Source organism: Cavia porcellus, unplaced genomic scaffold, assembly GCF_034190915.1.
Source record: "Cavia porcellus strain 051 isolate PalLab524CR breed Dunkin Hartley unplaced genomic scaffold, mCavPor4.1 scaffold_28, whole genome shotgun sequence".
Lineage (NCBI taxonomy): Eukaryota > Metazoa > Chordata > Mammalia > Rodentia > Caviidae > Cavia > Cavia porcellus.
In genome coordinates this window covers 46,915,300-46,940,923 of record NW_026947511.1, presented here as the reverse complement: position 1 = coordinate 46,940,923, position 25,624 = coordinate 46,915,300, and the positions used below count along the sequence as shown (strand labels likewise).

At 58.2% G+C, this 25,624-nt stretch overlaps 1 protein-coding gene across 2 annotated transcripts; it reads right to left on the bottom strand.

Moving 5' to 3' along the window:
* Positions 1 to 4,806: 4,806 nt before the first annotated feature.
* On the bottom strand, positions 4,807 to 25,369 carry Ip6k3 (inositol hexakisphosphate kinase 3). 2 transcript variants are annotated; one of them, XM_003473913.3, is made up of 6 exons: positions 25,216 to 25,369; positions 16,851 to 17,155; positions 10,976 to 11,189; positions 9,959 to 10,134; positions 8,473 to 8,648; positions 4,807 to 6,452 (listed from the first exon to the last, which is right to left on the bottom strand). In XM_003473913.3, the coding sequence occupies exons 2-6, from the start codon at positions 17,047 to 17,049 to the stop codon at positions 6,012 to 6,014; spliced, it is 1,206 nt and encodes a 401-aa protein (XP_003473961.2). In that variant the 5' UTR covers positions 17,050 to 17,155; positions 25,216 to 25,369; the 3' UTR covers positions 4,807 to 6,011. The 2 variants fall into 2 exon arrangements, with proteins under 2 accessions (XP_003473961.2, XP_013012432.2); XM_013156978.2 differs by having other exon boundaries at positions 9,959 to 10,095.
* Positions 25,370 to 25,624: the final 255 nt, after the last annotated feature.

Genomic DNA, 25,624 nt, shown 5'->3' with positions numbered 1-25,624 from the left:
TTCTCCCATGCCGGCTGTTCCGTAAGCTTATGCTGCCTGGGGACACTGGAGCTGACATAGCCTGTGTAAGTACGCTGGGTGACACTGATGTGGTGAAATCGCCCAGTGACACACTTCTCAGAACCCACCTCCATTGTTGAGTGGTGCGTGACTGTATTAGGTTGGATTTTGAGAAAGACATGTTATTTCTAGCCGTTCCGGGGATGCCATGGCTTGTATCTAGATGCCCCCTCCAAAGCCTCGTGTGCTCACAAGGGGAGCTTTTCAGGGCTGGCTGGATCCAGGGGATGCGAATATGGATTAAAGGTGTAATAAATAAATTAGTCCACGGATGGATTTAGCATAGTTCTGAGTGTGGGTAACGAGAAAGCCTCCCCAGGTGTGGGTGGCACCCAGGCTTGTAACCCGAGTGAAATACAAGGGAAAGAAAGGCCTGCAGCTGCTGCTTGCCCTGCCGTGGACTGTTGCCTCTCTGCCTGCTGCCCGGCTCTGGAACAGCTGACTGAAACCTCCGCAAGCTGTGAGCTAAATAAACCTCTACTCCTTTGCTCTGTGGGTGTCAGGTGTTTTGTCCCATAACTAAGACAGGGGGGTTAGGGAGAAAGCTCAGGGACTATGTGGCAGGCGAGGGGGATGGCAGAGGGCAGGAGAGAGGGGCATGATTTGGCTGGCAGACTCCCCGTCTTAGGCACGAGGAAGAGGAGTGCAGGGTGGCACTTCACCTGAGGTCCACGTACAGGGAGAAGGCAAGATGGACAGAAGAGGCCACAGGAGCTCAGGCAGGCGCCTCCTTCTGTGGCCTCCCTTTCCTAAGGCCTCACCCTGTGGGTTAGAGAGCTTCGAAGCAGACGGATGACAGCAGTAACCGTGCTGTGTGTACCAACACCTACATGACACGAGGTAGCTGCAGGTGTGATGAGTGCCAGAGAGAGGTCAAGACGGGGCGCCGGGTCCACCATGGCGGAGGGGTCCCTGAGGGCTTGTGGGTGGCAGAGACCCGAGTGAGTCCCCGGGGGTGGCCACATGCGGGGTTGTGAGAGGGACGAGGGCTCTTCCACCGCGGGCTGGGTGGTGGGTCTTTCACTTGCTCTGACCTCCAGTTTCCTCCTCTCAGTATGCTGTGGTGAGACACCACCTGAAAATAAAAAATAACACTGAGTAGTTGTACCTGCTGGTCGGTGTTCTAAATAAGCAAGCACCACAATCATCCCCATTTTGAGAGGCGGAAACAGAGGCACAGAGGAGCTAGGAGTTGCCAGTGTCACCAGCTAGGAGGTGGAAGAGCCAGGATTTGACCCCAGGCTGGCAGCCGCTGTCACTGCCCTCCTGCGGTTTAAATCTGGCACGCTGTGTCGGGCTGCTCAGCACAGAGCTCTGTGCCCGGGCTCTGGTGGCAGCCAGCAGAGTGTATCGGCTCTTATTTATCTGTCTCCGGGGACCCCAGGCCCTCCTGGCCTCGCTCCTGGGCCCCCTTTGCCTTTCTCAGTGCAGTGGCTGGTGTGACCTGGAGTCTGGGCTCGCTGGCCTGTCAGTCACCAGTGCCACGTGGGGCACATTAATGGGCACTGCTGGAACGCAGCCCGCAGTGCCAGTGCTTGAGGAGTTGATGACCGTTTTAATGCCCACCTGCCAGCTGTCACTCAGTTGGGCTCACCGTGACCCCAGCAGGGCTGCCCCGCCCTCGATGTTTGGAACCAGGTTCTGGGCTTTGTGGAACCGGCTTGCTCTTTGCAGAACTGAGGCGTCAGCAGGGGGAAAGAGGGGGGATCGCAGCTTCAGGTTTTTAAGTTCTAATGATCCCAGTAATTGAGACACCAAATTGTACATTTAAATGGCTTGAAAGTAAAAATATCGTTAGGTAATGCTGGTGTTAATAATGTAACATTACAGAGGAATTAATGCCTCCTCGTTGTGGGGTTGCCTGGTTTTTCTTCTTTCCACCACCCGGCGGGAGGAAGCCATTGGCTGCAGTGCAGGGCCGGCTGCATCACGGCAAGTGCGGAGAGGGAAGGGCGAACGGGCAGCTGCGCGGTCATCTCGTGCCCCGGGGGCAAGGGTGAGCAGAAGAGTGACCGTGACATAGCCAGTGGCCCTGGCCTGGAGGTTTCCTAAGAGCCGGAAGCTGGTGGGAGGGGCCTCTGTGGGACTCGGGCAGCCCACTCTGCCCAGAGCCGCTGGGCTCCATGGTGACCTCCATCACCTGCCTTCCCTGCTCTGCGCCCCCGGCTGACGGCCCTACAGAGAGGCCCTCCTAACCCTGAGCAGGCGGCAGCCTGTGCTTGTCCCCTCTCTCGTGTGAGAGCACCCATCCTTACTGCAGGCAGGGCCTGGGCTCTCAGTAAATGCTGTACAGCGAAAGAGTCGGGGGATCACGACCCAGTTGGGGGATAAAGCCAGGTCTGTGGGTCTGTGCCCGGCCCTCTGGGACACTGTCCAGAGGACATCAGGAAAGGCCCCCACCCAGCATGGACCAGCTCTTGGAAGCAGCAGAGGGGACAGGACGGAGCTGTCACGCCCAGCCTGCCGGTGGCCTTGGCGGTGTCCAGGGCGGCCTCTGCGCCCGGCCCCCAGCTTCTTGGCACCCAGCTTTCACTCCAGTTCTCTCCCTCATCTTCTGGTTTATGCTTTTGGCCGCAGAGGATGCAGATTTAAATCAGAAGTCAGCGTTAGATCACTGTGGAGAGCCGCTGTGCACAGGTGCGCCTTGCCATGTGTTTCACGAGGCAGCCGCCTTCCCTTTGCTGTGAGGTCGAGAGCTCAGAGTAGCCCAGAGATTGATGGGGCTGCCGGGGCGCTGCCCAGGGGCCCGGGCCAGTGGATGACACTGCATTACGGAAAAACCCTAATGACTTCTGCGCTTCAGCCTTGTTTAATCACACAGGCGACAGCTGAGGGCCGGCGTGGGTGGGGTGACCGTGTCCTGGGCTGCCCTGTGATCCTGCTGGCCATGGCAGGAGGCCGGATGGGGAGGAGAGGTCAGGCTGCTCCACTGAGATGGCAGCGACCCTGTTTGCTCTTCAGTGTCACCTGCTTGGAGTTCCCGTGGCACAGAGGAAGGACACAGAGGATCTGCTTGAGCACCCAGCCAGGGGAAGGGCCTGGTCAGGGCCTGCAGAGGTGGCCCTCCGGTTCCTGCCGTCTCCTCGAACCTGCTGACTCTTGATTTCTTGCTCCCTGCTGACATGAGGCCTGGGAAGAAAGAGGCTACCCTGGATACTTACTAGGTGTCATCAAAGCCATTTCTCTTTCCAGGCTGGTCCTGTGTCCCCATGGCAGCCCCTCGGCATCTGACAAATCAAGGCTGCGTGACTGATTCTGGCCCTTGGGTGCAGGTGCCTTCCCTGCTGGTGACACTCCCCTCTCTGTGCAGCGCTGGAGCACAGTTTGACCCTGCTGGTGTTGGGGAGGCGTTTGTGCCAGTGGGCAGCCGGCCTGACTGATACCCGAGTGTTCCTAACTCAGGGAAGCAGAGCTCTCTCCACCCTGGGGAAGCCGGCCAGCCGAGGGGGCCATACAGGCAAGCGGGGAGCAGGTAGAAGGCTTGGGGTCCTCTGGCTTCCCCTGGGCCCCCACCATGGCCATCAGTGTCCCCGCCAGGACCAAGCCAGCTGGCCTGTGTCCCCTGGCCCCAAACCTGTCCAGCAGCCAGGAATCCCCTTCCTTTCCAGTACACACTGCTACTCACTGTGCAGTGTGACTTGCTGCCAGCTCACGTGTGTCACTGTCACCTCTTCAGCTGGAACCTAAGCTCCTCAAGAGTGGCATCTTCCCCGGCACAATGAGCCGAGAGACCTGGATGGAAGGCTTCTGACCACCTCGTTATTTAGAGCCCTTTGGCCTGCGGCTGTTTTACACTCATCTGAGAGACAAATGCTGACCCCTCCCTTCTCTCTGCACCCTTGTATTCTTCCCAGGGGTGGGTCCCGTGCATGGGCTCATTGTGCTGAGTTTACTAATCTGCAGGGCCAGAAACAAAATCCTGACCACAGCACCCCAGCAGCACGGTGGTATACATCGGAATCCCCGTGCTCAGGAGGCTGAAGCAGGAGGGTCACACTACAAGGCCAGCCTGAGCTACCTAGTGAGCTCAAGGCCAGTCTGGACTCTGCAGCAAGACCTTGTCTGAAAACACCAAAACTCCAACCAGCAGCCTACTCTCCCTTTCTTGTCACGGACTGTGCTTTTGTTGGGGACATCTTCAGGAGGGGACGGGGACTCAGCTGGGCCTCCAACAGTTTGGTTGGGAGGAAAAAAGCCTGGTCTGTGAAGGGCACCTTGGGGAAAGGCTGAGCGGAGAGAGGGAGGTCCTGGGGGGGGGGGTGCGCCCTACAGCACCCAGAACTGAGCGCAGGGCAGCCGAGGCAGGAGGTGTGGACTCAGAGGCCATGCTCCCCGCGTCTCCAGGGGCAACCGGTCCAGAGGAAGCAGGATGTGGCCGTCATCCCCTTGGCCAGACACTGTCAGGAAGTTCACCTGCTTGGCCATCGAGGTGATGGGTTCCAGACGGAAACGAGAGGGTTTATTATCCGGCTACTCTTTCCCTTCCGAGTATGTGGGTTTTCGGAAATTGGTAGCAAGCAACCCTAAGAGTCCAACAGGGACTTGCTTCTGTGCTTTCCAAGGTTCAGATGGAAGCCCCAGCCCGCCCGGATCTGGTGCCGGCCTGGCAGATGCTCTGTCAGTCACCGTCCCCACCCCATCCCCTGAGGAGCTGTAGGAGCTTGCGGACTATTCCCTCGTGTGCCCTGGTCACTCCTAAATCAGAATTACCATTCGGGGAGATGAGCAGAATAAACAAGCAGGAAGGGTGATAAGGCCCGCCAGTCATCGCTGGTGACCTCAGCAGTTTTATTAACAAATTCATTTCCCTAATTGGGGCGCGGATCCCAGGGCTTGACTCAAGGGCATTGTAATGGGTTTCACACCACAGAAGAAGGAATTAATTAGAGCTGTTCGCTCTCATCTCGGACTCACACTTGTCCACCAGTCTTGTAAACATCACTCCTGGATTCCTGGCTGCTCCAGGTTCTTGTGACTCCTCCGTCCCAACCCCACGGAAATAAATCGCAATTGGAGACTACGGAAGCTGCCTTTCACGGTCAGGGTCAGTTCATGGTCACCATGTGGCAGAATCATCATCTCCAGCGGGCACCAAGACACCTGTGAAGACTGTCCTCCCCCTAGGCAGGAAGTGGGGAATCTGGATCTGAGTCGACCAGGGTTCAGGCCTGGGCTTTGCCTTGTCCATTTACTCTTTTGTTTACTTTTGGCCTTTTTTGAGACAGGACCCTACCATGTAGTTTAGTCTGGCCTTGAACTCACTGTGTAGCCCAGCCTGACCTCGAACTTACAGCAATCATCCTGCCTCTGCCTCCTGAATCTGGAATTACAGGCGGGCATCACCATGCCCGCCATTTATGTATCTATATCACTATTATGATTATTACTTGCTGTGCTGAACCCAGGGCGTCACACATGCAAAGCACCTGCCCTGCAGCTGAGCTATGCCCAGCCCGGGTCCTTGTCTGTTAGAAGCTGGGCATGAAGCAGATCAGATAGTCAATCTGTTGTGCCCAAGCTGCCCGACCTCTGGCTCCTGGTAGGAAGGTGGAGACATCCATTAGCTCAGTCAGCCCACAGAAGTGCAAGCCTCACGTGTTACCCAGGAACTCATGTTTTCGGCTTCTGTCTGGAGGGTTTTGGGCTCCGCCAAGAGCCTTCCCGCAGCAGACTCTCCAGACTGTGACTTCAGTGCTGGCCTCTGACTCACGCACACAGCGACGCCCGGCGCTGACTGATGGGCGGCACCACCGGAGCCACCAGGGTGGGTGAAGCTGCCTCAGGGGCACGTGGCCTGAGCAGCTGTGCCTGCCACCTGCCAAGGGTGGGGACGGCTGGGAAGGCAGATCTGATTATCGCAAAGACATCTAACGGGCGTCTGGGTGACCTAGCTGCCGGCAGATCCTTTGCATCATCCATCTGTGGAGAGTCCCGTCGAGTCCCAGGAAGCGTCACTCCCCCTCTTGGATGTCCTGCAGGATCCGGATGAGGTTTTCTAAGCCAAAAATGTAGCCAGGATCTGGCCCATCGTAGGTGGTGTGCTCCTTCCAGGAGCCCTTGTATGTCGTGTGAGCAAAGTCGATCATCCGGACGTCAACCTTGGCCATCTGTGGAGCTTCCGGAGGATGCTGGCCACCTGGGGTCATCTCCAGTGGCTCCTGCCCGTCATAGATGATGAGGAGAGAGCTGGAGTAGAACCGATATGAGCTCTGGGCTCTGATGACCGTGAGGAGGGCCTGCAGCCGCTGCAGGATGGGCTGCAGGAGCTCCGTGCGCCGGCGGGCTCCGTTGTGCAGGAACTGGCAGAGGCCTTGACGGAACCCCTCTGCCGAGAGCTTTCGGCCATAGTACTTGTCTTTGCAGAGAAAGTGCTTCTTATCAGTTTGATAGACCTTGCATTGAAAAGAAGAAAGAGAAAATGGGAAGAATTGCAAATTAAAAAAGCGATTGCATCTGCTATGGTGGCAGCGTCACGGACTCTGGTGATACAGAAACAGAATGCCAGGCGTGACTGGGATGAGCCGGGGGTGATCTCCCGTCCCTCCCCGGCACTGTTTTCCCATTCTGAAATGCTCTCTTGAAAGCCTTCAACAGCTGTCTCAGGTCCAAAGGTCCGTCACCTCCCTTAGGGGACCCTCCACCCTTGAGGTAATGCTTTGGATCTCCTCTCTTGTGAATTTCCAGTGTCAACCTCTGAGTCATGATTTAAGTCCTGGCTGGTGTCCCTCTCCAGTTCAAATATTTAAGCAAACCCAAGTGAGAAAGCTTTAGCAGGAACCTGAAATCACTGCCAATGGCCTTGGAAAGCCAACTAGATGAAATTCTCCCCAGTGAAGTTTATTATAACGTCTTTTCTCTGCAGATTCAAAGGCAACAGTGATGGCCCTGGCAGTGGACTGGGGTGAACTGTTGGAAGATCACCAGGGTGGATGGCGTTTGCAGGGCGCAGCTTTGGGGGCTGTGGGAGAAGGAAGCTCCTGGCCACTGTGGGGCTGGTGGCTCGCTCCTTGGCATTGTCTGCCCTTCCCTTCCCTGGCATGTCTTGGCCACCAGAAGGGAGCAGATGGAAGGAGATGCTGATGGGAGGTCCATAGCAGCTGCCCCCACTCCATTCGGAAGGCCCAGGCAGCGGCAGAGGCCACACTGACATGGCCGTGGGGGACTTGGAAGACTAGGCAGGCCACCTGTCCGTACCTGGCCTGAGACAGTTCCTCTGGTCTCTCCAACCTTCTGATCACATGATCCATGTACAGAAAGGCGGCGTTGGAAAAAATAAAATCAGGAAGATAGGATAGGCTCAGTGTTGCCTGTGGAGGGCCAGAAATGGGCTGCTAAATTAGCCATCATAAATACATGACAGGTGTCACTTGCTAAATAAATCAGATCAATTTCAGAAGGTTGGAGGTCCAGAGCGAGATTCCGTTTACACCGCAAATCATCACACTCTGTTCTCTTGAGGACTTGAAGCCTTCCCAGGGACATCTGGGCAACGGATTTATAGACTCAACTTCCAGCTTCAAGGGGTGGCAGTTTCAATTAAGGAAAGCTATAACGTTTACCGTCACATCGGTGTCTGGTTTGCTTGGAGTAGACATTCTGCCAGCGCAAAGGAGCGAGGCCATTTATCCCCTCCCACCGCGGCAGAAATGAATGCCGGGTTCCAGCAATAAGGGGTTTAATGGTCCCTTCACCTGGGCCTGGCAGGGTATGACCTTCCCACCATTTTAAAAAAATTTTAACTAAACCAGGCAGCAAGAGGAAGGCAGAAAAGGTGGGAGGGAAAAAAGGAATGATTAATAAGAATTCAAAGAGCAGACTGCCGCGCAGCCTCTGAGGGGGACAGGCTACATCTTCATCATTCGGGAGAACTCGGAGCAGCGCTCTCCCCCACCTCACCGCGGCTGCGCGGAGCATCAAAGCTCTGTCTTGCCGTGGGCTGGAACCGTGGGGCCCCTGCGCGAGCTGCACAGTGTGAGACCGAGTTCAAAACTGGCGGGCTTTTGACACCACCATTGTGAAGGGTACTCTTTAAAAGCAAAATGAAACAAAACAGGCGGGCGTGGTGGCGCACACCTGTGATCCCAGGATTTGGGAGGCTGAGGCAGGAGGATCACTGGCAGTTGGAGGCCAACCTGGGCTGCAAAGTGAGCTCAAGGCCAGCCTGAACTGCATAGCGAGACCCTGTCTCAAAAAGACAAACAAATACAAAACAAAACCAGCGTGTGGGCCAGGGGCATAACTCTGAGTGGTAGAGCATTTGCCTAGCAGGCCCGTGGTCCATCCCTAGCACCCCAAAATCAATACAAGCCCCCTGATGCGTCATAGACTAGGACGCCCCCCCGCTGGTTGACAAGCCGTCTCCCTGGCCTTCTCAGTGGCTGTGCGGTAGGGAGGCCTGGGGGACACCCCTACCTGCATGCCGCAGATGCGCACCCCCAGGCAGGCCGAGGTACTCTGCTCGCACTTCCTCATGTGCCGGGCCTTCTTCTCCTCCGAGGCGTCGTCTCCGTGCTGCCGGGTCCCCATCTTCAGGTCCAGGATGCAGGGATGCGTGTATGGCGACACCACGTTTTCCAGGAGCAAGAAGCCTGGTCACTAAGTTAAGGAAGGCTCTGAGGGTGTCCAGGCTGCTGCCTGGGTGTGATGCTTTCACTCCCGTTCCCCTCACTCCTTGTCTGTCTGTCTGTCTGTCTGTCTCTTTCCTTTCTTTGATTCTAGAGATTGAACTCCAGAGCCTTCACATGGAGCTATATCCCTGCCTCTTTTTATCTTTTATTTTGACACAGGCTGGGCTACATTGCTAAGTGGCTCAGGCTGGCCTCAAACTTGTGATCCCCCCGCCTCAGCCTCTCAAGGTGCAGGGATTACAGATGTGCACCGCTACACCCGGCCACATTTCCTTCCTTCCTTCTTGCTATTAAGAATGCAAGGTATTAGCTTTGCAGACTGCTTTAATAAGTCCATTTATGAATCTGTGAGCTTTTCTTCCAGTTCCATTTTGCTCTGAGGTTGAAATTTAAATGCGGGCGTGAAATCCCTGGCAGGCCATGCCCAATTTACATTTTATGGCAGAAAATCATAAGGCTAAACCCTCCCGTCACTGAATGGGCCCGCACCTTTGGGGAGAAGTGGGTTGATGTTCACTTCGGAGATGAGTTGCAGGAATATTAATTTCAGCGGAGTAATTATCCTGCAAAAGCTTCTTAGGGATTAGGGCTGCAGCAGATGTGTCTTAGTAAATACTGGGAAACCAGCCGCCCGTGGCCGGAAGGGGAAGGGGCGTTTAAACCGAAATTGGCAGCCTGTGTGTGTGGGGGCAGCTCCTTTCTGAGCCACCCATGGGTGCTTCCCAGAGGGGGGCACACTTTTCCTTCCTTTCCCTGCAGGTCCTTGGACAATGCCTGCAGGGAGAACATGGGGGGACAAAGGGAAGGAGATCTCCAGCCCTCTAAAGCCCCTCCTGCTCCTGAACCGTGTTGCTCGTTCCTGGTGTCCTCACTGCCCAGGCAGCAGAGCCTGGGCCAGTGGTTTCATCAGGGAACCAGCGCTGAGTGTGATTCCCAGTCCAGCCTGCCCAGGCTTCCTCCGAGGGAGCTGATTGCTTTTCTTTTTCTGAAGTTTTGAACCCAAAGTCCTCACACTAACCCACCAGTCATTTTTGTGGTTTTTTTGGAGACAGGATTTTGCCAAGGCACTGAGTCAGCAGGGCCAGCTCAAACTTGCCATCCTCCCGCCTCAGCCTCCTGGACTGTTGGGATTACGGGCATGCTCCACCGTGAATGGCTGGGAGCTGCTTTCCTCCAGGTCGTGTGTGTCTCCTCTGCCTCTGTCTCTGTGCCCCCCTCCCCGCCTCCACCCCCATCACCCCAGCCATTGGTGGGGAGGCCGGCAAGGATACGGTGCCGCTTGTCCTCTGGGTACTCTGTGCACAGGCGGCTCAGGTGGGCCTGATGGCAGAGCAAGCCCCACGGGTTAAAGCCCCTCCTCTCTGCCTGGCTCCCGTGGGCATCGTCCATCCTCGAGGACATCTGGGTGCTGAAGTGGAACTCGGACCTTAGCAGTGCCTTGGTGGGGCTGCGGGCAGGCGAGCAGGAGCTGCTGAGCTCCGAAAGGGCCAGCCCAGGTGTGGGCAGTGCCATGGACACTGTCGGGCCTGAGGACCTCCCTGATGGCTCCCAGTTGTGGGGACGACACCCCTGGAATCACTTAGGCTAGGGGCCTGGTGTGATGTTGTGTCCTTGAGACCTCAAATGCCACGAGTGTGGGGGTGGGGTGGGCATGATCTCGGGACCTTGGGCCATGCTCCCTCGCATCCTGTCCCATCCTGTCCCTGTCCCCAGCCCTGTCGGCTGGTCACCTGTGAGAGGAGGCAGTAGGGGGCTTCGTGACATGGAGCCAAGTGCTTAATTAGATCCTCTGCTCCCCAAGGAGGGGCGGGATGGCCACCGTACACCCTCCAAGTGTCTGAAGACTTCCCAGGGCTCCCTCTCGGCTGAGAAAGCTCAGCTAACATTGCCTGAGGCTCCAGAGGCCCTGGCCTTCTGCGTCTTCAGGACCTCCCGGGCTGACCCAGGACCTTGCTCACTGGGTGCGAATCCCAGAGAACTCAGCCACACTTCTCCCTCTGTCAGGCTCTAGTTTCTGCTCTGTCTGTCACATCCCGGTGCCCTCGGATGCTGCCTGGTCTTAGTGTTTAATCAACTGAGTTGGCACCAAATTCCCGTTCTGTGCAGACCTCTGAGAGGAAGCCTCCCCAGGGCTGCCCTCAGCATCTCGGAGAGCCCAGCTCCTCTCTGGCCACCTTGGTTATTCCAGGTGAGGTCTCCATCTGAGTCTCTCATTTTCTGGGTGCCAATTTCCATGGGCAGTGTGTAGCCCTGGGTGCAGTGGGAGTGGCCTGTGCGGTAGCCCTCACCTCTCCTGGAGCACAAGTGCCCGCTGCTGGTGCTGCCACTGGGCCAGTGGACGGGCGCCCGCACCACTGCCTGTGGTCTGCTGGAGCGTCTGCCACATGGTCACCGCCGTGGACTCTGGGGACACCTCGAAGTGTTCCCGGTTCTCCTTCTGGGGGTGGGCCACCAGGCTGAGGTGGCCTCTGCTGTCTCTCCAGAGGTGCACGGTGACAGTACCTGCAGGACACACATGGTGAGGGGGGAGGTGAGTCGCTGTGGACACTCCCCCAGCCCAGTGGCTGCAGCTAACTTTAAGCTTGGTGTGATGGCACTGATCTCCCTGCCTCATAGGGTCTCTTGGGGCTGGGCTAGTTCGACCGGAACCGGATCCTGCTCCTGAATGATCCTGCGCACAGCATGGAGTCTGCAGAGGTCGCCATGCCTGGCCTCCCCATGGCGGGCCAGCAGTGGGGGAAGCAGGGCCCACCTGCCCGGACCCCACCCTGGGCTCTGTCTTCCTGCTCACCTCTTCTCTCCCTTCCAGAGACCTGTGCAAGTCCCCCACTTGGGAAGTTAGATGTGACTGCACATTGGTGCTCTAGGTCCTCCACGGTGACAGAGCCCAGGGCTTCCTGCATGGAGCTGGGCCCCCAGGGTGCCCGCCTGAGATAGCCCTGAGGGCGGTCCTTGAGGACCGGGTGTGGAGAGGGCTTCTCACCCTGTCACCCTGCCCCTGCCGCAGGTCTTTCCCCATGGCGTCCTGGGCTCCCCTGGGCCGTCTCTCTGCAGGGACACTGGCCCCTTGCTCCAGCCTCTTCTGTGCTGCTTGGTCCCTTCTGCCCCCACTCGTGTCTGCAGCTGGGCCCTCAGGAAGACCCTCCAGGGTTCTGCTGGGGCCCCGCCTGCTGTCCTGTGCACTCCCCGCAGCTCATGTGGTCACCTTTCCTGTGTGAGCAGCGATTTCTGCTGAGCAGGCAGCAAGGCTGAGGCTGTCCGGGCCATGTCGCTGTGCTCCCCAGGTGGCATGGCACAGACCCTGGTCTCTCTCCTTTGCTCTGCTCTCCAGAGCCGCCGTGCCAGGCTCTGCTGTGTCCCTGGGCCACTCCTGACATCTCCGATTCCCAGTGCCCCAATTTTGTGGCCTGGGAGGGACATTCAGTCCCCTCCAGCTCCTGAAAAATCTCACTCTCCCTCTGCCCCGCCCAGGCTCCTGTGTGCTGTGACGTAGCAAATGATAATAATCCTGTCCCCGAGGGGACACTTTACAGCTGCCCTGATGCTGGCCCCTGTTCTGGGCCAAACCCACCACCACTGTTCTGCACATGAGATTGAGGGGTGGGGGGCAAGCTGGGGACACAGTCACAACAGTGATCACAATTGGCACATCTTGTGCCTAACCCCCCTGTAATCCCAGCACTCGGAAGGCTGAGGCAGGAGGACCTCTGTGAGTTTGAGGCCAGCCTGGGCTACATAGCGAGTTGAAGACCAGTCTGAATTGCAAAGCGAGACCCTATCTCAAATTGCACCCCTACAGAGATTGCTGTGTCTTTCTGCCCACTGCGTGTGGCCCTGTAGGCTTTTCTTCTGTGAGTTCTGAGTTGCGACATGCTTGGGAGTCTGTTGATGGTACCCGCAGAGGCTGGGAGTGCTGGATGGCCAAGGTCACAGGGTTGGTGTGGACTGGAGCTCCAGAGGTCCACACCGGACATGGCAGGGAGAAAGGGACACACTGGTACGTGGAGCTAGGGCTCTGGAGAGGGTCTCCCATGTGTGCACCTGTCATTCTGTCCTGTAGCAAAGAGCGAAGCCACCACAGGTCCACCCTCCCGGGGACAGCAGAGCCAGGAACACCAGGCAGCGCTGTGTCCTCACAGACGGTAACTGCGCTTGTTGGGGGAGCAGAGCTGACTGTCTGGAAGCCAGCACGGACCTGGGGTCCCCCCTCCTTATGTGGCGAGGGGAGGCCGCTGGCTGGGCTCGCGCCTTTTCTGGGGGCTGGGGGAGCCGGGAAAGGGGCCCTGGGCTCTGCTTTTCAGGTCTTGTAAACTTCAAGCTCGCATCCGAGGCTTCTGGCTTTTTCCACTCATGAAGCCTGGGTGACAAGGCTGCCAGAGCGCGAGCCCCCAGGCCTCCCCAGAGGGCTGAGAGATGTGACCTTCCCTGCCTGGGATCAGTTCTTGTCTGATCTCATTGGTTCTGAGTGTGTGAGTCAGTGGAGGCCAGCAAAGGTGCAAATAACCCAAACCAGTAAAATCCAAAGACCATTTCCATGTCTCACCCTGTTGGAATCGCTCTGCCAGGGCCGCATCCCTGCCTCTCGGTCTGTCCCTGTCCCTCTGACGGGCACAGTGAGTCTATCTGTCTCCAGGCCATTTTTCCTCCCTCCTCCTCTCCCCTCCTGCCCACTCGGCTCTGTCCGCCAAGGCCTGGCCCTGCTAGGCGGGGTCGGTAGTAGCCACTATCTTGCCCAGTGCTCGATGCCCACCTTGGCAGGCCCCATGGGGCTCAGCAATTCTGGCTTGGCCAGGCAGCTTCCTGAGCCTCGGCCAATATTCCATCATGCGTTTATTTTTAAGCTTATGAGGACATTAACTCGACGCTGTGTGTAATGTGAATCTGGCGGAACCGTGAGCCAACTGGACCTAAGTGTGTGTCCTCATTCGCCCAAGACTGCCAGGCAGAGTGGGAGGAGACAGACGTGTCCCCGAGACACCCTCATGCCTGGGAGTCCAACAAAGGCTCAGGGCAAACGCCTGGCACAGCGAGGCTGCTCTTTGGGGTGACGTCCCTGCCTAAGGGTCTCCCTTCACCACTGTGATGCCAAGCAGGGCAGAAGTGAGGGGCGTTCTCTGTGGCGTGGTGGCCACCTCAGACCTGGCCACACCCACAAGTGCTGAGCCTATGGAGGAGAAAGGGGTGAGGTCACTGGCTGCACTCCCCTGGGCAACCCTGAGCCCTCTCTGCTTGGGCCAGGTGACCCCTGAGCTCAGATACCCTGAGTCCATTCCTCCAGTGACCATGGGGCTGGGTGGGGTGGGGCTGCTGGACCAAGAGCCCACCCATGGGAGCTGGACCTCAGGGTTTCAAAATTTGACTCTGCCTCCCACTGGCTGTGTGCGCTCAGGCAAGTCAGATAACTTCTCTGTGCCTCGGTTTCCCCATCATTGTCAAGGGGATGATAAAGTGGCTGCCTCAGAGGGTTCATCGAGCAGCCAGTGGAACCCAGGGTGCTTTGGGTCCCTACCCACGCACAGGCCAACCTTAGGGGCTGGTCCTCCTGCTCTGCCCCACTGAGAATGAGGTTGAGGACTTCCCATGGTCTGGGCCTTTACCTAGCAACTGGCTGTTTTGCAGGTTTGTGTTTAGACCTGGGGCTGCGTGGACCATGCTGTGGTCCGAGAGGCAGGCAGCATTTCCGTGTACCTTGCTGGATGTGGAGTCCCCTCAAAGCCCCGCATATTGAGATGCGTGAGTCATGTGAGGTGAGTGGCTCCAGGGTTGCGCTGTATTTCTCAGTGGATTCATTGGACCCCTCCACGAGGAGGTGGGGCCTGGCTGGAAGGGGCGTGGCCTGAGGTGTGGCCGGGGCGTGGCCTGGAAGCCTTTATAACCTTCCCTGGCCTTCCTTTCTCCTTGAGTCCCGGCTACCATGGTGTGAGCTGCCGTCTTCCTCTGGACCCTTCCTCCCTGCTCTTTCTGCCTTGGAGCCCGTCTCCTGTGGACCGAGTCCTCTGAATCCTCGCCTCCTGTAGGGCGTAGGTGTTAGGTATTGTGTCTGGGCTGTGAGAAGGTGACTAAGACACTGAGTCACCCAAACCTACGGTTGGGTGTCCCCCAGCCCACCCACAGCAGGGCAGGCATCAGTCACTGTCTCTGGGTCCCTGACTCAGGCCCCTGCTGAGTTATTTAGAGCACCGCACCACCTTCTGTGGGGGCCTGCGGTGAGGCTGGTGCACCTGGGGCCCCCCTGACCTGTATACAGGCCGGGCCGCCTGAGGGTGCTTTAACTTGCAGTTATTGGTTTTTCTCTGTGATGCTGGGAAATCAGTGTGCGCGCAGCGGGAACCATGCTTTGATCTTTTCTGGGGTTAGCAGTGGGCAGCGTGAGTCCCTCCTGTGAGGTGGGAATCATTGCGGTGCTCGTGAGCCCTGAGAGCCCAGGGTGGACAGCCCAGGCGTCACCGGGCATAGCGCTGCTGAGCTAGTGTGTGGGGGAAGTCAGGTGTAATAAACACATTATGACTGGCTGTTTCCAACTTGCAATCGCTTTAGGGGCTGTAACCCAGATGCAAATTGTAATTCATTATGAGTTAGCGGAGCCCCACGGCGGATGCCCCAAGGTGCTAAAGGCCTGCAGGTGACCCTGTGCCTGAGAGTGTGTTCTCACCCTTGCAGGGGCCTGGCCTCATGCAGATGGGGCGCAGACAGGGGGCCGAGTCGGGGGATCCTGAGGACCAGGGCAGCCTTCCCCCTCCCGCCCGCCTGCGGCAGTCCTGGAGCGATACCAAACTAGCATGAACTGCTGAGAGCAGGAGCACTCGCCCCAACCTGCCCTCCCTGTCTCTCGAGGCCTGACGCTGCTCAGGAGGTCCTGCAGGTCCATGCGAAGCACCGTGCTGAAGTAACGCCCAGGGTTCAAGGCCTCCTAGTGGTTCTGAAAGGGGACCATGCTAAACCGCTAAACGTGGGGATACCTGAGCCACACTTGTCAGTGTGCCCCTGCAATCCCAGCCCTCTGGGAGGCTGAGGCAGGAGGACTGCAAGTTCAAGCTTAGTCTGGGCAATTTAGCAATTTAGTGAGATCCTATCTCAAGTAAAGAAGAAATTAAGTACATGAATTCCCAAAAAAGGGCGAGGGGTGTAGTTCAGTGCAGGGACCCGGGGTTCAGTTCCCAATACCACACAGATGTCCAAGTCAAATCCAGACAACAGCAACAACAACAAAAACTCAACCAACAAAACCTAGAGTCCCAGACCTGGCTCTGACCCCAGGACCTCAGAGATTCTGATTCCTGGGTCTGAAAGGGGCCTTGGAAAGCCACAGATACAAACTCTCACAGGATTCCAGAGAGGCTTGTTCACCCCAGCTCGTCCTCTGAGAAACCCGGATGTCAGGCCCTGTCCTTCCCACTGGCCCCACCATTGGTGTGCGAGCCCCCACCCCCGTACAGGGGATTAAACTCAGGCTAAGTTACCCTGGTGGGACTCGAACTTGCCACCCTCCTGCCTCAGGCTCCCTCAGTGCACCGCCCTGCCTGGCTGCCTGTGGTTTCTGATGCACTTATTTGGACATCACTGTTGTGTCCCCCAGATCTGAGGAGAGCTGGATAGTGCCTGCAGTCAAGGACCTGAAGTCCCTCAGAGACGAGCTTTCCCCTGTGCATTCCACCAAGCGAGCCTCCTCTTCCAAACCCTGGCCCTGGGCAGTGCTGCCTGGACCTGCCCGGGCATAGTGTTCCCAGCCCACTCCCCATTCCACCTGGCGCTCAGACCCACATGGCCTGCCCGGCCGAGGTTCCCGGCTCCCTGGCTGGCTGCCCCTGCCTCCCCGGTGAGGCAGAATTTGATTTCCTGAGCCAGCCCTACCCTAGCATATTCATGCCTGGCCTCTGCCTAGGCCTGCAGAGGGAAGTCAGGGGGGCTTCGACTGACCTGTGTTGAGCCAGGGTCCCAGGGCCACCCACAGTGGTCCCAAGGCACAGGACAAAGTGGCACCCAGTGCCTTCTGGGTCTGTTCCCAGCTTCCCTAGGCCGGGTGACGAGCAGGTGTGCAAGGAAGCCGAGTGACCTCCCCCCTCCAGACCCACAGGCTCTGAGGAGCTCGGGGGAGCCAGACGGCGAGGGGAGAAGTCAGAGGTGCCTGCTGTGTGCCCGCCGTGTGCCCACCGCAGCGCTCACCTTTGTACTGTGGTGTGAACCGCTTCATGGCCAGCGGCAGGGCCTCGTAGAAGCGCTGCTCGCGGGAGATGAGGGGCTTGCACACCGTGTGTGCATCGTACTGCAGCACGCTGAGGTGGCCCCCGACCTGGTGCAGGAAGGGCTCCAGCCGCACACCCCCCCGGGCGTCCCCAGGGTCTGCACTGTCCTGGACGACCATGGGCCTCGAGGGGAAGGGCAAAGCTGGTGGCAACGGCTGCTTCGGGACCTGAGGCTGCTGTCACCTTCTGGCTCCTAGGTCTTTGTGCTGCTCCTGGCTGGGCTCGCTGGAAAACAGAGGATGGGGGTACTGGGGAGATGGCACCAGGAGGGAGGGCCTACCCACCCTGATGCCAGCTGCGCCCTGATGCCAACGGCTGCCAGCTCAGGCCTCTACCCCATAGCTCCAACCAGACGATAAATATGCATCATGGGGCCAGGGATGTAGCTCAGTGTCACAAGCACCTGCCTGGTGAGTGTGAGGTTGTGAGTTTGATCCCCAGTACCAAAAAAAAAAAAACAAGCATTGCTTACTTCTGGGATAATCTATCACCTCCTGGGCAGGGAAGAGAGGGAGCCCTTAAATACTTCACCCTTAATTAGTCATGCATTTGAAAACATCAGGCGACACATACTGCTGTAAACTCCAGAACCGTGCCTTACTTGTGCCTTGCTTTTTTAGGGCCACTGGTCCCAGGGCCGATCAGAGCCCCTGCTGTGGGGAAAGTTACCACCTTACAGGAATGTTTTTATTTTTGTACAACAGCGCTACGCACCATCAGCTTGCATCCTGGCTCCACTGTGTGATTGCTGTGTGACCTTGAGCAAGTTACGAAACCCCTGAGCCTCAGTTACTGCTCTATAGAACAGGAGGAGGATACCTGGCTCTCACAGAGCTAAGACAGAATTACGGAGAGGGACAGGGAGGGGTGGCTGACATCTACCATTACTGCTACAGTGCTCTGGATTTTTGGTCTTTTGGAGGCGGAGTCTCGCTATGCAGTTCAGGCTGGCCTGGAGCTCACCACCCCAGGCTAGTCTCGAACTGGCAGTGATCTTCCTGCCTCAGTCACCTGAGTACTGGGATTACAGGCATGGGTCACCATGTCTGGCAGTGGGCAGATTTTATCAGCGTCATGAGGTGGGGTTGGCTCCCCCAGGGTGGGCCTGGCTGGTCCCGGCCTGGGCTGGAAATGCAGCCCTACACTTGTCCTGACTTTGTCTCAGGAGTGTGCCAAGGAGACACTGTGAGGCCAGTGTGTGTGTCCAGGCTGAGAGGACGGTCCCACAGCGGTGCTGTCACTGCCGAGTTATTAATACCCTCTCCCTCGGCTGGGTTCCTGGCTTCGAGGTGAGCCTGCCAGCCGTGCTGGGCATGGTTAACCCTCCAGCTGACCTTCAGGCGGGGCCCGGCACGGCTGGCTGGCTCCGTGCTCAGCGGTGCCTGTCAGTTTGTTCAGAAAATTCCAGAAGCTTCCCAGGGCCTCCAGCCTAGACCATTCATTTCCCAAAGCAGGCTGAGCCCTGGGTTGCAATCCTGTGGGCCAGGAGGTGTCTGTGCCGTGGGGAAGGGGGAGGAAGCGTGGTTCCCCATCTACACGCAGGGTTCAGGGTGAGGCTGGGGCAGCTGGGTTGAGGCACAGGGGTAGGCTGGGCCTGCATCCGGGAGGAGGCGCCTGGGCAGCCCCTTGGGAGAAGCTGGGAGCGGCATGTGGCCGGGAGGGCAGAGGCCCACAGGCCAGTGGGGTCTTTGGCTACGGGATGAGACCTGATCCTGCTTACAGATTAGGAGAGGGCGGGAAGGGCAGGAAGAGAAAAGCAGAGGCAGCCAGCCAGCCCCCTGTCCCTGGGCTCACACACATAGGGGCCTCCACTAGCCGAGCTGTCCCCTGGCAGGGACGCTTGTGGTGACCAGAGGGATGGCTGTGCATAGAGCTGCTGACAGTCACTCCTGGAGTGAGGAGCTCGCCCTCCCTCAGCTGCCAGCCCCGACTTGCCCACCCGTGCCAGCCGCGCCCCTTGGCCACACTGGGCAATCCAGCTGCCCTCCTGTCTCCCCGAACCCCTGTCTCCTCAGGCGGTGCAGGGCGGACACACACACACGGGCACACACACACACTCGGGCACACACAGTGCCGGCCATGTCCCAGCTGCCTGACATAGATAAGCCCATTCAAGCCTCACCAGCACCTCTGGGGTGATCAGGGTAGCAGCCCTGTTTCAGAAACAGGAAACGGAGGCCCAGGGAAGCTAAGAAACCAGCCTGGCACACCCAGCCGGCCTGAGAGAGAGCAGGCATGACCCAGGCTTCAGCCCAGCCTGTGCCCGCTGACCCGGCTGCAGGGAGGCCGAGGTTGCCAGTGACCCGCTTTATAAGTCTGGAAGCTGAGCGCCCCCTGCCCCATAGAAACCTTGCTGGGGGGCCAGGTGGAGGCCCCCCAGTGGTCCCCTGGGGGTCACCTGTGGGGTGCCTCCCTCCAGCGCCAAAGGCTGTGCATTCTCAGGAATCACAAGGGGACAAGGAGGACCCGCCCCACACTCAGGAAGGTCCACGGTGCTGGGGTGATCTCGGATTCCCAGCAAGTCTCAGCTTTTCCGTTTCCCTTTCGAGTGTGGCCTCCATCCTTCCCGCTGCCCTCCTGCAGGTCCCAGTCAGTGATGCCCTTCGACAGGACAGGACAGGACAAGACAGGACTGTCCCCAGCCTGGCAGCTCCTCCTGCCACGTGCAGTCTCTTGTCTGTGACTGGGCCTTGGCTTTGGGGCCCTCCTTGGCCACATTCTGTCGCTAGGAGTGGGGTGGGGGGGGGGAGATTCAGGTGCCCGGGTCTGTCACGGGCCTGGGCTGGGTCATAGCCACTGTGTCACTGGCTCAGGTGGCAGGAGCCACAGGACTTCTCTGCAATGTCTCCGCACTCAGGCTTTGGACCTCGTGGGTTGTTCTCAGGTCTCAGGACCGCTCTGAGGCAGCAGGATGCCTGCGTGGGGACCTGCCACCCCTAAACACATCTGCTGAGGACCTGGGGCTTCACCTCTGCGGCCCGTGCCATTCCCCACAGCCACGCAGTCCAGGGCCCTCCTCAATCAGTGCCCTCTCTAGGGTGAGCAGGTCAGGGAGGGAAGTAGACAGAGGGTCCCAGGGCCCTGTCCTCCTGCCCCGTCACCAGTGGACACTGGGCCTCACTCCAGGATGCTCAGGGGTTAACTTCTGCCAGTGGGGTGAAGCCACCACACTGGCACTTGGGGGCCCTCGGCTGGCTGTGGCAGACAGTCTGCTCTGCTGTGCCCCGGGCCTGAGTGATAGCCAGCTCTGCCTGCGTGGATTAGAGACAATCCCCATGATTCCAGGACCCTGGGACCTTCCTGCTGGCAGGCTTGATCTGCTTGCCGGGGCACCTGTGTGACTACTCCCACTGGAGCTGTAGCACCATGGAGAAGGGAATCTCTGCCACATTGAGTCACTCGGGGCGGGGGTGTTTGTTACATAGCACAGCTCAGAGTCTGGCCTGACCTATGCACCTCCTCACAGCCATCACCTAGTGTGGGGCTCTTACATGACAAACAGCTTTACACAAGTCAGGTGCTCACTTATTCCAAGGCGCGAATATTTTTTATGTATCATCCTGCCGGCTCTGCCACCTCTGTTTCTCAAGGTAGAGGTTTCCGTACACAGAAACAGAGTCCCAACAGCTGAAGCACTGAGGGTCCAGACCAGCGAGTGGCAGAGCTGGGCTTCAGCCATGGGGCCTGCCCTTCTGAAGTTGGTGCCCGCTCTGCCCATCTGTCAGTCCCTCCTGCCGATCCGGCCCCCTCTGGGCAGCCGGGCCTAAGATGGGCTGTGGGTGGCCCCTGCCTCGGCCCACTGTGTCAGGACAGGAGCCTTCCAGGGAGGCCCTGGCCGGGCCACAGGACCCCACTGCAGGTTCGTGGGTGAGGCGAGGTCAGGACCCCCCACCTCTGCACCACCCCCAGTGAGCTATGCAGCCTCGGGCGGTGGTACCTGAACAGCCGAATGGTCTCTTATGTCTGCAAGCAGTTTGGTGATCACCAAAACACAAATTCATTTAAAGGCGTTATTGAATTCCTAGCGGTTTTTGTCATTGTCTATTTTCTCAATCAACAGACACTAAATGTATAATGAGTCTCGCACAGGGACTGGTGTGGAAGAAATTATGCTGAAGAAGGAGTCCTGGGGGCTGGAAGTGTCGCTCAGGGGCAGAGCGCTGGGCCGATCTGTGGATCTGCTCGAGGGGCTGGCTCCATCCCCAGCAAGGTGAAAAGCACAGGACCAGACCTCGTGGAGAGGTGAGGGGAGTTCCTCCACTGAGAAAGGGGGCGGCTGGAGAGGGCTTCCAGTCCGGGAAGGGGTCTAGGATCAGGGAGAGTTGGCTCAGCCTGCTTCAGGCACGTGCAGAGGAGCTACACAGACGGCCAGGGAGGCCGGACTGGGCTGGGGTCTGGAGGATGGAGGGGGTCAAGCCAAGCCCCATCTGGTCCCCAGGTGGCCACAGTCCCCTGATGTCAAAGAAGCGATTTCCCAGGGTCTCAGCGCAGCTGGGGGAAGAGATGGGCTCCTCAGACCACTGAGGCCCAAAGCCTCCTGAGCGTGGTGCCCGGGAGGGCACTCTGGGGAGGTCACCACGGGCACAGGTGGAGGAGGAGGTCTGAGAGGGAAGCCTGGCAGGCCACACAATTCAAAGCAGCGTGGTGGATGGTCTGCCAGCTCACCGCCCCCTCCCGAGCCCATTTCCCAGGCCCCTCGGAGCCAGAAGTTTGGGACAAGCACCATTCAGTGTCCTCGGGGTGCCCAAGGATGCCATTTTAAATCTGTTTTAGACAAGAGGCTCTGAAACCCATTTAAAACCGCTTAGGAGAACCCCAGAGCCTCTCAGGGTTGGTGTCATCCAGGCCACCAGAGGGGGAGAGGCACACGCCAATTCTGGAGCAGGGAATGGCACTTTGAAATCCATTCTGAAAAGGGCTTCGGGGCTAGAGGGCCCTCTGCCCTCCCCTCGGAGTCCCCGCCTGCAGGATCAGTACTGGGCCCTGGGGAAGGTCCGAGCAAGGGTGAAATACACGCTTTGGGGAAGCATCTGTTTTCCCGGGAGGCTTGATGTCCGGAATTACACGGCAATATGTCATCTTCTGCAGTCACAGAGTCTTATTTCAGGGATGATTTTATCCTTGGAGAGGGGAATCTCTTCCCTGCTTTCTTTTAACGTTTAAAATTTCCCCATGTTTTTCCAGTGTAGGGGCTGTATTAAATTTGATTTTAATACAGCAATGATTCGTCTTCACCCACCGCCAGGTGCGCTTAGCCGTGGAGGCAGTGCTGCCATCTTGCTGCCCAGTGGGAAAGCATAGGGGACCGATGAGCCCCAAAGCCCCATCCCTGCTCCCTGGCACCCTTGGCTGCTCCTGGCCTGGCCTGTGGAAGGGGCACTGAGGTCTCAGATGTGGCCAAACTCGAGGCCCTTCTTGCAGGGTTCCCCGCCTCCGACAGCCTCCGGTCCTGCCGCATCCCCCAGGATGGGGAGGACCCCACACAGATGGCCTGAGAGCCAGACCCGAGGGTCTGTCTGCAGTCAGCACAGTGACTGCTCTGCTGCAGGAAAGGAACAGCTTTTTGAGACCAGCACGTAGTGTTATAGATTAAAAACTGGTGGTCAACTTAACACCAGTTGAATTAAATCAGCATAGTGCTGAGCGTAGATGTTCCAGCTAAGGAAAGTTGTCAGCATAAATAGAGACGTGGAGAAGAAGCCAGGTGTTGTGGGTTTCTCTGAGTGTTGCTGTTTGAGCCGTTGGTTCTCCTGGAGGAGCTTGTCATGACTAGCTTCCCCAGTGTGAGTTCAGCCATTGTCGTCAGAGCAGCTCGGGACCTTGTTGGTGAGAGTGACTGTGGTTCACCTTGGAGGAGCTCTGGTCCTTACCTCGCTTCCTGGCTCTGGAGGGGAAGAGTGAGCCATTTAATCTCCAGGATGAACTCGTTACGCTGGCTTTCTGGCATGTGCTCGACTGTTCTTGTCATCAGAGCAGCTCTGGGCCTCCATGTCGCTGAGGATGGCTGTGGGGCTTTTCAGGACAGCCCTGGTCCTTGTTTTGAGCATGACTTCTCAGCTCCAGTGGAGAACCCTCAACCTACCAGCACAGCTCCTTCACCCCACTGGCATAGACCTCCAGTTGGACTCGTGGGAGTCATTGTCATGGGCTCTAGGTCTTCAGGTGGACTCATGCAGGACACTGCTGCGGGATCCAGACCCTCGGCTGGATTCTCTAGGTCTCTAGTTTGTGGACAATTTCCTGCACTTTCTTGTATTTAACTGGGTGACCATCATAAAATAATATAAATTCTGTGTCCTGATTCTAATTGTTTTCCTCACAATCCCTGACTACAATGTGTAGTAATGTGTGGCGTGGCGCAGTGTGTGTGTGTGTGTGTGTGTGTGTGTGTGTGTGTCTGTCTGTCTGTCTGTCTGTCTGTCTGTCTGTGTGTTCCTCCATACCAGGATCTGGCCGGCGGATCTCTTATAGTGCAAGCGGGGCCGCCGTCCAGCAGAGGGCAGCAGCCTGCACAAGAAGCCGGGAAATCCCTGAAGGGATTAAGGCGGCTGAGAGCAGAGCCGGTCCCCACCGCCCTGGCTTTGCACAGGCCTGTCCCCGCAGGTCCAGATGACAGCTGAAGTTCTGTCTCGACTGAGCAGGAGTGTTTAAAAAGCTCACAACCCAGCCGGCAGGGCGATGCCCACCTGTTGCCCCAGCACCTCTGGAGGCTGAGGCAAGAGGATTGAAAGTTCTAGCCCAGTCGAGGACAGTTTAACAACTTAGACCCTGTCTCAGACGTAGCTCAGTGCAAAGGCCCTGGTTTCCATTCCTAATACTCATGCACCCCGAAACCAGAGCTACTCTGAAGCCACCGAGGTGCCTCCTGTCAGTCACAAACCTCTACAACCCGGCATCACTGGACACGGTGGCAGAACCAGGAGGGCTGTGGGGGGCACTGAGACCATGTCCGAGCAGAGCGGGCCCCACTCCTTGGAGCCTCTTCCCCCACCGACAGGGCCTCCCCTGTCCTTTAGGAGACAAAAGCAGCAGCTGCTCCAGCTCCAGAACTCTGCCCACCCCCCAGCCCCTCTGCACCCCCTCCCTGGCCAGCGAGCAGGCTCCCCACTAACTGCCTGGCGCTCATAAAGTTTATTACTGCTCCCTGCAGCTGCTCGGCAGCGAGACAGCGACCATACAGCCTTCTGCAGGAAGGATTTATTCCAACGCCTCACTCAGCGGGAGGAAGCTGGGACACTGTCCCCACCAGGTGGGCTCTGCCTGGCCTGCGCCCTGGGATGCAGCAGGACGGACCCGGGACTCCCTCTGGCCGAGGGACCCTCAGCAGTTAGGAGCCTGGTGTGGCAGTCATGCAGAGAAATGGCACAGAGAGCAACTGGTCCTGCCTTGGACTCCCTATCCCTGCCTGGGTGTGCCTCAGTTTCCCTTATGGAGGGAAGGAGCACCATGTCATCTGTAACTGATTTCCAGATCCTTCCACCTTAGTGTGTGGGCTGGAGTGGATGTGGCAAAACTCAGCATGCCTGCCAAGGGCCGGGTGCAGGCTGTGCCGTGTGTGATGCCATCCTCTAATGCTTCCCTATGGGATGTGTCACAGTAAAGTCCCTGGGCATGGGCTGGTATTGGGCCTGAGCGTCGGGGTCATTGAAGAGCCCAGAAATGCTGAAGAAGCAGGACCAGAAGACTGCCAGGCATGGCAGTGGCTCCTGCACCTGTGGACGCCCCTCCCCGCGGTGACCCCTCAGGCCTCTGCCCGCAGACACTGATGCCATCCAGGCCCTGTGGCCTACAGGCAGGAGGGCGGGGCTGTGGGCATAGGACATGCCGATCCAGGACAGCAGCAGGGTATGCTGTGGCTTTTTCTGGACCCCTGCCTGGGGGCAGGGTGAGCCCCAGGGGGAATGGAAATCTTGGCCTCCGGCCCTGCACCTGCTGCACCCCGCTTTCTCTGCAGGCCTGGCTCTGCGCAGCCTCCCCACCTCCACACCGGGACAGCAAGCAGATGCAGCCTCCTGGAAAGGCTGGGCTAGGACTACCGGAGGAGTGGGGGGAGCCCAGTTGCAGGCTTCCTGTACTGCTGGTCTCTCTCTCAGCACCCCAACAGCACGCGCAGGCATGCAGACACACGGGGACACCAGTGCCTTCACAGGGGGTCCCAGCCAGTCCCATATGCAGACGAGACCTCTATGGTGGGACCCATGCACTGGAGACCTTCCCACCCGCACTGGGCCGCACAGGAGCTCTGCGAGGTGGTCCCTGGCATCCTGACCTGAGGCCGCACTCACCAGGATCCTTCCGGGGCTGGGTATGTGGAAAGGCGTCTGGGTTGGCAGTGCCCACTGCCTGCATGTGTCGGGCAAAGGCCTGTCTCACTCAGAGCAGGCTGCCTGCTCAGGCGCTGGGTAAGGTCTGCCCGGCAGTCTGCACTCCCAGTGGCCTGAGAGGACAGGTCACCTGACTCCCGGGAGGGGCTGGGTGCCGCTGTGCCCTGCTGGGGGCTGGAAGGGAGGATGAGAGGGGGAGGGAAAGGCAGAGAGATCTGAAGGGTGGGCAGCCAGGCCGTGGGCACCAGGGGATGACGGCTGGAGGTCCCTGATTTTTGTTCTACCTTGCACATGCTAAGCGTGCGCTCTGCCCCTAGACTCTACCTGGCCTATCCCGGTTACTGTGTGACCCCTGGTCAGGGGAAAAGGG